Below are 11,459 nucleotides of genomic sequence, written 5' to 3' on the forward strand. Positions count from 1 at the left end.
TCTCCAGTGAAAAAAAAATTGAATGGTATGCAGTGTTTAATCTAACCATTCATTACTCTCTCTCTTATTTATTTCTGGTCCCATTTATAGAATCAAAGGTGAGAGATCACACTGGATTCTGTCAAGTGTTAAAAAAACTGGAGAGGATCCATTTCCATTTACTCCAATCCATTCTAACAAAATTTAAAAGTTAAATTTATTATATAGATGATTTTGCCGCGAATTAATATTCAAATTAGTTCCTGAAATTACACTCTTATTTTAATTTCATTTTCAAAATATCAACTTACTTAATTTAGTCCCCCAACTGAATATACATAACTCACGTTAGTCCCTGATTCTATTTTTGTCTCAAAACTGTTTACAGCGTGTTAAGATGGATTGACGGCTGCAACATTAGGCTGTCTAAATGGCTACTTGATGTAACAGTTAAAATTTTTTACCTCAATTTATTTTTTAAGAAACTTTTAGGATTATGATTTTAAAAATTTCAATTTAAGAAAATTGAAATAAATCAGTTTCAATTGTCTTATCAAATAATTATTAAAAAGTTCAGTATACTAGTTATCAGTTCATCTCAATATGCGTTTAATGGTTCTATGACGAAAATGAAATCAGAGACCAAATTAAATAAACCAAAACTTTAGAAATCAAATTAAAACGTAAGTATAACTTCAAAGACTAATATGAATATTAACTCATTTTGCTATGCATACATTTCTGCTAGTCAACGATTAGGTTCGGACAGAGTCTATGTTTTAAATTTTGAGATGTATTATTTACGAGTAAAACACAAATTTAAAATAGTTTAATAGAGTATAAAATTATGGTTATAAGAATCGAACTGAATGAATTGATGGTATCAACTGGATTAATTGAAATTGACCACTAAATCGATCCAGTAAATGATAAAAATTAATTATTAAAAAATTAGTCAAAAATTAAAAAAAAAAATCGGTAAAAAAATCGATAAACCCACTGAATTGATACTATATTTTAACTGTTATTGATTTAAAATAATAAAACATAAAAAAATATTTTTAAAATATAATTTTATACATAAATATATTATTTTATTATATTCAATTCAATTGAAATTTAATTTTAATTAAACCTTTTAATTTTTAATTTTATTCAGTTCGACGACCGGTTTAAAACCGATAAACATTAAAGAATTTGAATTCAATTAAAACCTGTTCTAACTCTACTAATTACAACGCCTGTGTCTTTTTATTTGCTAAAACTATTCTTAAACAAAAAACATAACATGGAAAATCAAATCATTTATTCGGAGAAAGATATATTGTACATATTATTGTGGAGACAGCCAATAACAATTGAGATAGGTAGCTAATAGAGTATTCCTACTCGTACATTGTATTGTATAATAAGCGAAAAAGTATGCTACATGAATAGCTAATATGTGTAAGTGTAACTACGGCTTCAGACTCTGAATAACAAATATTTGTTTTGTTATGTGAACTGATGAATGCAGAAACAGAACACTAGCATCACATGGAGGATGTGCTGGCATGACAAAGCCATACCCTTAAAAGGAATTACCCTAAACCAATTATTATTCCTAGTTGTCTGTCTACCTTAAATGCCGCATGACCCCACTTGCTTAAAACACCTTTCACCATTTCATTTTCTCTCTATTAAAAGAACACACTTGTCTTTTGGACTGAGAGCTAATTATTGCTAAGAAAATGCATAAGGGACATCTTCCATGCACATGCTGTCATATCTCACATGGCTTATCTAGAAATAAAACTCAGATGATGCAAATGTTTCACTAGAAAAATAATTTTTAAATATTTTATATTATCGTATTTTGTCTCAATATCTATTTTATTATTTTTTAATTCTAGTGCGATTTTTAGTCTGACATTCAAATATTCATTGAATCTTGTAACGTGTTTGATCATCTTATTAGACACTATTTTTGCATATTTATATATGTATATCTTTTCTTTATAGTTAAGTTTTTTGCCTAAGTATACAACCTGCTTAATTTAATAGCATAAAAAATTGCGACTTAGACAATAGACAGACACATATAAGCCTTGGTATAAATTGAGAAAAACATGAAAAGGTGACAGAAAAGTTGGAAAGAACAGAAAAAACAAATGGAGACAGTAGTTGATAATAACAACTCTAGTGAATCTTCTTTCTGCAGAGATGAAAAAGTGGAAGCCATGGATCTTCTTGAAGAGTGTTGGTTCTTTGAGAATTTGTTGAACATAAGGCCGATGATGATGATGCCAAGGAGCTACTCTGATCCTTACCCTTCTTCTTCTTCTTCAACTGCTCTAATCAACACAGATTTCTTGGTGAAGGACAATGATGTTTTAAGCAACTCATCATCATCTTCATCATCATCATCATCATCATCATCATCATTATCATCAGCAAGAGGCAATAATAAACCACCAAGAAATGGTTCTTCTTCTTCTCATACTAAGAAGATTCAAAGAGCACCATCCATGCCACAATTCAAAGTTAAAGAAGAGGGTGATAATGATGATGATAAACAAGGAGGAAACAAATTGATGATGAAGGGAAATCATAGAAATGAAGGTAATAGAAGGAAAAACAAGCTTGTTAGAACACCATCTTTGCCACTATCAATTGGGAGTAATGAAAAGTTTCAAGAAAATGATCCAAGAATAGGAAGATCACACAAGCAAACATCAACACCTAAGGTAATGTAATCATTTGATTCTTATTAAGATCTACTCCCTCCCTCTCATAAATATGTATTCACTATTCAGACACATTAAATTTTCAATGTACTAATGCCTGTCAGAGACTCATTTATTTTGTTCATTTATGATCTAAGTCTATTAGTTTCTGTCATACCAAAAAATTATGAACAGTTTAAAAAAAATATTTTCTTCAAATATTTCCAAAGATCCTCTAGACTCTAGAGCCAAAAATCTTTTGGCTTGGCATAATGTAAAGTCACACAATAAGAATAAGGACAAGTTGCATATTCAAGTTGCAGCTGCAATTTTACTTTTGTAGCAAAAATTACTAGTCCCTTGCCAAAGTTAGTTTATAATGTTCCAAATTCACACTTTTTAGAAACATGCTTTATTAAGGCCAAAAATAATGTGAAAGTCTACTACACTAGAAAGGACAAGATGCATATATACAAATACAAGTGGCTTTTGCAATAATAGACTCCTCAGCAAAATTCATTAGTCCTTTTGAACCTTAGTTTAAAACACACACATTTCCAAATTCATATTGAACCAAAATCCATAACTATTTTGCATATAATTGTTTTTTCTTTTTCTAGAAGGAAACTCCTTATACTATGTTATTTATCTTCTGGTTTTATGTTATGACAGAGTTGTAGCATTCCAAGATATAGAGCATCTAAGAACATTGAAGGTGAAAGCATCAACAAAGGAGAAGGAATCAAGGAAATGAGGCCTAAGTACCTAAATCAGAGAAGAATGATGAGGAGAAGCTTAAGTGATCTTGAGCTAGAGGAAGTTCAAGGGTTCAAGGATTTGGGATTCTCATTTGAGAAAGAGAGATTAAGTCCAAGTTTAGTTAGCATAATCCCTGGCTTGCAAGATAAGAACAGAGATGAAACAGAAGAAGATAAGAAAGCAAGAGGGCCTTATCTATCAGAAGCATGGTTGGTGAAGAGTCCTCCTCCAATTCCAAACTGTGATTCAAAGAAATCTACAGCTGACATGAAAAAGCATATCAAGTTTTGGGCTAAAGCTGTTGCATCAAATGTGCACCAAGAATGCTGAGAGAAAACAAATAAAAATGGCCAAGATGATTAGTATGTTATACTCAAAAAAGTGTTGAACATTATGACACTTAGATTGATCATTCTATGTAAAATTGTCTGAAAACAAACAAATAAAATGATTCTTGCTATTGATTTTGCAGTATAGTTATTTGATCCTAGGCACACACTGGGAAAAGAACACATCATTCATAAAAGTTAGCCTTATTGTTTAGACACTCTAATCAAGGTACTTTGTTGGACAATTTAGTATTTTACATCACTAAAAATAAAATATTAGTATCAAAACACAAAATTATTCTTTACTATACTTAAAAAAAAAAAAATAAAGTATCATTTTTGTATCTAATACTTATATTTTTTTTTAATTTCTAACATTTAATTTTGTTTAATTTTGTCATTAGTATTTTTGGTTTATCTCAAAATTATCCCTAGACATTAATTCCATCAAAAATGTTAGAGACAAAATTAAAAATATGCAACGATAATTTTGACACAAATTAAAAACTATAAAAATACAATTGAATAAAATTAAAAGGCAGAGATATTAAAAAAATTGTGAATGTTAGGGAAAAAATATACATTAACCTGTAAAAAAAAAAAAGAGAAAAGAGCAAAAGGATTATATAGTTGAAAAAATCATTTATTAAAAATATCATTAATAAAAGTATTCATGAAAAAAAAAAAAGGAAAATCACCAGTTATTTAAAGGATTCGACTTGTTTTACGAAATTCATAGAAAAGATGAGTAATTTTGTGGATAATTATCCCAAAATGGAAAAACGCAGAAGATATTTACGCAAGAGTACAAGTGTATTCCGATGAATGAAAGTGGAATGTGGATTGAGCAGTGAGAAGTGAGTTTCAGCATTGCAGTGATGTTGCAGTTTCAGCATTGCCACCACCAACACCAACACCTTCTCCTCTCAAACCCACTCTCACTCTTCTCTCACCATAACAACCACAACCCCTCTCTCTTCTTCTCCTCTTCTTCTTCTTCTTCCATGCGCACACCCACTCCCACTCTCCATTCTCCGGCAGCACTTCCTCCACCAGCTTCATCGTGGTCATGGCTCACCCACCTCGCCGCAGAACTCACCACCGCACCAGCGGACCAAGGCCCTATTGAGCTCCCCTTCTCTTCTACTCAGTCCATTTTCGCCACCACCGACGATCCTTCTCCCATCCAAGTTGCCTCCAGCGTACTCCTCACCGGCGCCGTCTCTATCTTCCTCTTCCGCGCCCTCCGCCGCAGGGCCAAACGTGCCAAGGAATTGGTATCTTCTCTCTCAAAATTCCTCTTCTTTTTGGCATCATATCCCTCTTTCTTGTAACAATTATGTCTCTGCATGTTATATATGTAAAATTCTAACTTATATATGGGTTGTTGACTATGTCTATCTCTGTAAATGTTGTATATGGTATTCATGTTCTGTGCTTCTGGGTTGTTTCATTGTATATGCTCGTTATAATTCATGTTCTGCCGCAGATACTCTTGAAGCTCAGTTTTTGTTTAGGGTAATGTTCATAAATTATCCAATCAATTGGAAGCCTTTTTTCTTTTCGGGGTTATTTGAGTTGAGTATGCTATATATAAGGATAACGATACTTGCGCACCATATATGCCGGTGCTTCATTTGCCTATTGCCTTTTATTATGCTATATTCTGGGTTGTTACACGGAACGCAATGTTAGGCTACATGTAAAATATTTTATCTACAAGAGAAATGCTAGGGGCCATCAGAATTTATTGTTTTTGGTCATCACTTAGCCAGCAACTTAATTTGTTTTGTCTTAGTTTTTTTAGTCTAGTAATCCAACAACGTACTTTATCCTATATTTTTAAACATCGATGGCTAACTGAGGATCAAAAACAATAAATTCTAATGACCTTCTAGAATTTCTCTACGTGGAAAGTATATTTATCGCGTTCCGGTACAGTGAATTGGTGCACGCGAATTGGTATGCCACCTAATTGTTAAATTCATGTAACTATGGTCATGATTGATTAGATTTGGTACCTCTGAACTGAGGATGTTTATAATGTGGTAACAATTACAACTATTTTGTGATTTGTGGTATGTGGGAAGTGGCACGTGAGACAGGAATTGCATCTTTTTACTCTTGGGGTGTGTACATTATCATCCAATAAGCTTGGTTTGACTAGATTTTGTCCATATGAATTTGGTAGAATTAATTGGAAGGTTTATGCTAGTGATATAAAATTAATGGAATGGGCCAATAACTACATAAGAAACTCTTGGGGGCGAGCAGCTTTTAGTAGTTTTGGCGATCATTTGCCCAGCACAAACGCTAAATTATCTTTAACAAATAAATTATACTAATTTATGTGTGCAAATTCTGAAAAAACGTGGGTGCAAACTATATTGATTCATGTGTACAAAACTCTGGTAAATATAGGTGCAAATTATATGCTTCTTGTGTACAAAACGTCTGTAAATATAGGTGCAATTTATTACTGACCAAGTACGGGAAAAAAATATAATATTTGCTGGCCACGTAGCATTGCTCTAACTACGTTGATTGGACACTTGTCCATATTATTATTAAGTATCCTGTACGCTAATTCTCCTCTGATTGATATGTGCTACTTTGATTTAGTCTCTGTCTTCATTGAAATTGGAGGTATTGTCGTTTTAGCAATTTAGGTCTTCAGGAGAAAAGAAGTCAATAAAGGAAGAAGCATTAGATACCTTGAAGGCTATGGGGTCATCTTCAATTGAAGATGCTAAGGGTCCACCTTCACCTGTTCAGGCATTTCTTGGGGGAATATCAGCCGGAATTATTGCTCTCATTCTTTATAAGTTTGCCACTACGGTGGAGGCAGCTCTTAACCGCCAAACAATTTCGGATAATTACTCGGTACTCTCATCTCATGTCTTCTTATCTTATCTATTTGGTTGCAAAGCATGTTAGATTGGACTATTTTCTTCAATGAATTGAATAGGAAAATTAGAGTCAAACAAAGTGGAATTGGACTGTTGTTTCTTTTCTTGACAGTCATTGATTGGTCTTGTATCCTTTAGGGCTGAAATATTCAAATTTATCCGGTTTTGTGATTCTTTCACAAAATCAAGAACACAATTGGTATTACAAGACTCTGTATTGTTGATTTGTATTAGTTCATGCTATTCTGTATCATTGGTAAGCATATTGAATACTCAGTTCAATTAATTGTGATAATCAGAATGTTCAATTATGTCTTGGTTTTTAGAACCTCACTAGCAATTACTCAAATCCAGCTTGGAAAAACGGTTAATAAAACGATATTTTTACAGTTACATGACTTGCACGAAACAGAAATATTAGCTTTCACAAGTGCACGTTCTGTTATGCTCATCATATGGTGGTTAAATGAATCTAATATGTACCCATCTATGTGCGTGAATTGGCTAGTGCATTTTAGAGCTCAGGCAAAATTTTTGCTGCTATGGCCTGTAATTATTGGTAAGAAATTACTTTAGCTACAGTAACAGGCAACAGTTTTGCATTATTGTGACAAAGAAGATAGTGTCAGTATGTAGCGTAAACTCTTGCTTCGGATGTTCAAATATCTTTCATCGAATTGCATTTTTTTGACAATGATGGAATTCATAGAAAAACCATGTTACTAAATTAATAGCGGAGACAAGATGACAACAGAACAATTTAAGTTCTTAATCATTGACAGTCGTTCCTTTTTCCTGCCTGCTCAAGATAATCTGACAGTGATGGTTTGCTTTGCAGGTTCGCCAGATTACAATAACCATAAGGTAATTTCCATGACTTGCCTATCCTGGATTCTTGCTGTTCATTTTCCGAAGAATTTTCTCTTCATTTGATGAAGAATCTGACAATCATCATAAAAACTTCACAGGACAATATTGAATGGCTTGACCTACCTTGCGACATTTGTTTTTGGCATCAATTCAGTTGGTTTATTCCTTTATTCTGGCAAGCTTGGCATGGACTCTCTAATGGGAGGATCAACCGAAAAGGAAACCGAAAGCAAAAGCACTGATCAGTCAAGTTTATCGAATTCGTCGGTTGAGAGTCCCACAAATAACACTGAATTGAGCAGCAGTAGCAAGGGAGAACAAAGTTCAAATGATGGTCAGTGATTGAGAACTGAAGTATAGTGAAGTGGAATTGCAGGAATGGGCTTGCACCTTTGTGAGTATTGTAGATGGTCAGTGAATTTTGATGCACTTATTTACCCCTCATTATTCTTCTTACTGAATGTCAAATATATCAGTTTTGTTTGATAGGAAGTGGAGAGTAATAATATCATTCCTTATTAAGATAAGCAGCATCAATGGTGATGTTGGGCACATGATTCCTATACAGTTTTGTTTAGTGTCACGCTTTCTATATGATACAAAACCACTCTGAAAACTTTTAAAAACATTAAATGGAGTAAATACTAAATACTAGATATTTTTGTGGTTAAAAATTTTGTAAAAGTAATAATCCTTTGAGGATAAATTATGAGCAATGTAATATAATCAAACCTTAAAATTCAACGAAATTTTATAGATCGTTTTTTAAGTTTATTGCAAAGGAACTCGGCCAAAATCCCCAATTAACCTGCTTCTCATTTCAACACAAAATCCATGGTGCTGGCCCATCTACATGGTATAACCTATTCTAAAGCAATTTTACAAGGCCAATGAGCCGTACAAATATTGTATAGAACAAAAATATCTTGCATGTTTTGGGAGGATTGTATATTTGATGAAATATATATAGAAAAAAGATGGTGAGTCTTAATGCATTTTCTTATATATACACACACATACATAAGCATGAGGCCTATCACAAGTGATATTTGTTTGAGTTGCCTAAATGTCATATTTTGAATTCTTAAGAGTGATGTGTATATTTTACACTAGTAACCCCAACAAAAATGCAAACACATAGCAAGTGATTATTGTGTCATGAAAACCTAAAGAAATGATATTTGAAGCTTGATTAGGTAGGGTAGATACATCAATCTTTCTCTCTCTTTATGTGACCTAGTAACAAAAAACAGCATTTGGGGTCGATATAGCACTTCTCAAGAATTCTAAGGTGAATTTCAATATTCACAAGGAATAAATATCTAACTGCAAATGGGGGCAATGGTTTTGCTTGATTGGCTTATTATATAAGTTTTTCTTTCATCATTGGTTCTGCAATCCATGTGCTACCTGTCAATTTTGTGGGTACCAGAATGTCTTTTCCCCTTATTCCTTATACCATTTCCAATCATCTCAAAAAGTTTCCATCTAAAAAACATTTTTATCTTTACCAGTTTCCATTTTCATGGTGTTTTCATATGTTCGTCCTTTTAAGTCAAGATTCCTTATTAGTACTTGCACAATTTTCTTTCTTTCTCACAATAATATTAAAGCACTATGAAATCTGCTTCATCAAGATTCAAGAAGTAAAATCTCTCTTCATTAAAATCTCCTCAAGGAGATAATTAAAACATGTGCTGAGTTCTTGCACGTTGTGAACAAATTACATGGTATATATATGTAAGACACATGCATGTACTTGCCACTTCAAAAACTAATTATATCTTAAGAAGATCTTTGGAATCAACACTTTTAGTGTAAAGAAAAAAGAAAGAATTGGGTGTTCACTGAAAATAAGAAAAAAAACAAAAATAATATTCATTACCTAAAATTTAAAAAAAAAAATTATGAAGAGTGAAAATGGATAAAGAATAAAAATTATAACTAATTTTTTGAGACAACTGTATATTATATAGGATTTTTTTATTTTAATCATTTAACTACAATATTTACAAAAACGTGTAATCTATAATGTATTTATCTATATGCACAACGTCTCATATTTCAAGTATAAAGTCTAAAAATTAGTTAAAAGTACATATTGGGTATACTATATCCGGGATATGATACATAAAGTTAAAAAAAGATATAGTGTGTGTTTGGATTACAATTTGTAAACGGGAGTTTGTATAGAATTGATTTTGCAAACTTGATTTTGATCAAAAGTAAGTTTGTGTTAAAGTGATTTATGTTTGGTAATTTTTGTATCAAAATGGATTATAGTAAAATAAATATTGTTTGGCTTATACCATTCAAAATCACTTCTAGATAAAAAATTACTAAAATGGACATCAACTTAATTTTTTTTATATTATTCTATTATTTTAATTTAGATATTTAAATAGATCTTATTAGTTAATTTTATAATAAAATTAATATCTACTTACTAAAATAAAAATAACATATAAAAATAGATAAAATATATTTTTAAATAAAAATAAAAAATATAAATTTTAGATATATATATATATATATATATATATATATATATATATATATAATCAAATATGTTACATTTTTTAAATATTAAATGTTACTTTAGTATTTTTTTATATCGTACTCTTATTCTAGTACTCTCAATAATCTTATTCTTAATATTAATTTGGAATCCAACGTTTATAATTTTATTATTATCTATGATTAATTTTTTATTTAATTTATCTTTTTTAATGGAATCATAATCTATATTATAAAAATTACACTAAAACATAGTATACGAGAATTACAATTATAAAAGAGAGTACTGAAAATAATAAAAAAAAATAAATATTTACTCTATAGTAATTGAAACAAATTTAAAAGTTCTTGATGATCTTTTTATATAATATATTTTTAGTATTTTTAGTACTCTTTTTTTAGTATGTTATAATTTTTTACTATTATTATTATTTACAGTTAATCTTTTATTTAATTTACTCTATCTAATAGAATCAATAAATCATATTATAAAAAGATAATAACAAACATAATATACAAAAATCACAATTATAAAAGTGTATAATGTCAAACAAACAATTGAAAAAAATAAAAATAATAAATAATAGAAAAATAGAACTCATATAAATAGAAATAACAAGAATTTTATAAATAATACAATAACATATATGAAGGATAAAGTTGGTAAAAGGTAAATAAAAGGTTAGTATCTATGGCCAAAAGCGCGTTAAGAAAACGCAGAAGCTAAAAATAGTTGCTTCTTGTAAACGTGGTTTTGGCAGCAAAATCATTTCTGCGTTCAAGAAAAAAAAATTTGCCAAATCAAAAGTTGAAGCTTTCAAGAAACTTAAACGTGCTTCTTCCCTTCCAACGGGTTTCCCAAACACACCCATACTCATAAACAAATTCTGGGAACAGTATCTGGGATACATGTATTATGGTAATAATTTAATTATAATATTACGTACTCATATTATTCTACTCGTATCATTAATTAGATATTCTATTTGAAAAAAGTAACAATTTAAATTTTTTAACTAAAAAAATTAATAATTTTAAATTTTAAATTATTCAAAATATGTACAAAACCTCTTTATACGTCGATATAATATTTTGGACAATGTTAAATTGGTTTGATTTTAATTTAAATTAACGATTTAATTTAATCCAATAAAAATAAATGTATTTATATTATTATACTCGTATGGTTATTTATGAGCACTGTCAAATTAATTTAAAATAAATATCTCGGGATCTCTTTCGAAGGGCCAGGTTTGTATTGTCGCATTCTACCGTGATTTTCCGGTCCTTGCGTATCGTTCCTACGGTGTCGTTGTCGGCTTGGAACTTCATGATTAGGAACTTGGTAAATATAATAACAGAAAGATTGTTAATTGTTTTTCTTCCAAGGA

General features: G+C 30.6%; 2 protein-coding genes across 2 annotated transcripts; both read left to right on the forward strand.

Annotated features, from left to right (window-relative positions):
* The first annotated feature begins 1,800 nt into the window (after positions 1 to 1,800).
* LOC112772854 (uncharacterized) lies at positions 1,801 to 3,907 on the forward strand. Its single transcript, XM_025817859.3, has 2 exons — positions 1,801 to 2,705; positions 3,357 to 3,907. Exons 1-2 carry the CDS (start codon positions 2,130 to 2,132, stop codon positions 3,771 to 3,773), a joined length of 993 nt encoding a protein of 330 aa, XP_025673644.1. The 5' UTR covers positions 1,801 to 2,129; the 3' UTR covers positions 3,774 to 3,907.
* A 586-nt stretch (positions 3,908 to 4,493) lies between these two features.
* On the forward strand, positions 4,494 to 8,116 carry LOC112771981 (uncharacterized). The gene is made up of 4 exons (XM_025816850.3): positions 4,494 to 5,049; positions 6,434 to 6,655; positions 7,520 to 7,545; positions 7,650 to 8,116. Exons 1-4 carry the CDS (start codon positions 4,651 to 4,653, stop codon positions 7,891 to 7,893), a joined length of 891 nt encoding a protein of 296 aa, XP_025672635.1. The 5' UTR covers positions 4,494 to 4,650; the 3' UTR covers positions 7,894 to 8,116.
* The last annotated feature ends 3,343 nt before the right edge of the window (positions 8,117 to 11,459 follow it).

The sequence above is a fragment of the Arachis hypogaea genome, chromosome 18 (genome assembly GCF_003086295.3).
Source record: "Arachis hypogaea cultivar Tifrunner chromosome 18, arahy.Tifrunner.gnm2.J5K5, whole genome shotgun sequence".
NCBI lineage: Eukaryota > Viridiplantae > Streptophyta > Magnoliopsida > Fabales > Fabaceae > Arachis > Arachis hypogaea.

Coding starts and splice junctions, on each gene's coding strand:
- LOC112772854 (XM_025817859.3), top strand. CDS start 2,130: ATGGAGACAGTAGTTGATAATAACAACTCTAGTGAATCTTCTTTCTGC. Junction 2,706..3,356: donor AGCAAACATCAACACCTAAG/GTAATGTAATCA, acceptor ATGTTATGACAG/AGTTGTAGCATTCCAAGATA.
- LOC112771981 (XM_025816850.3), top strand. CDS start 4,651: ATGTTGCAGTTTCAGCATTGCCACCACCAACACCAACACCTTCTCCTC. Junction 5,050..6,433: donor CCAAACGTGCCAAGGAATTG/GTATCTTCTCTC, acceptor TTGTCGTTTTAG/CAATTTAGGTCTTCAGGAGA. Junction 6,656..7,519: donor CAATTTCGGATAATTACTCG/GTACTCTCATCT, acceptor TTTGCTTTGCAG/GTTCGCCAGATTACAATAAC.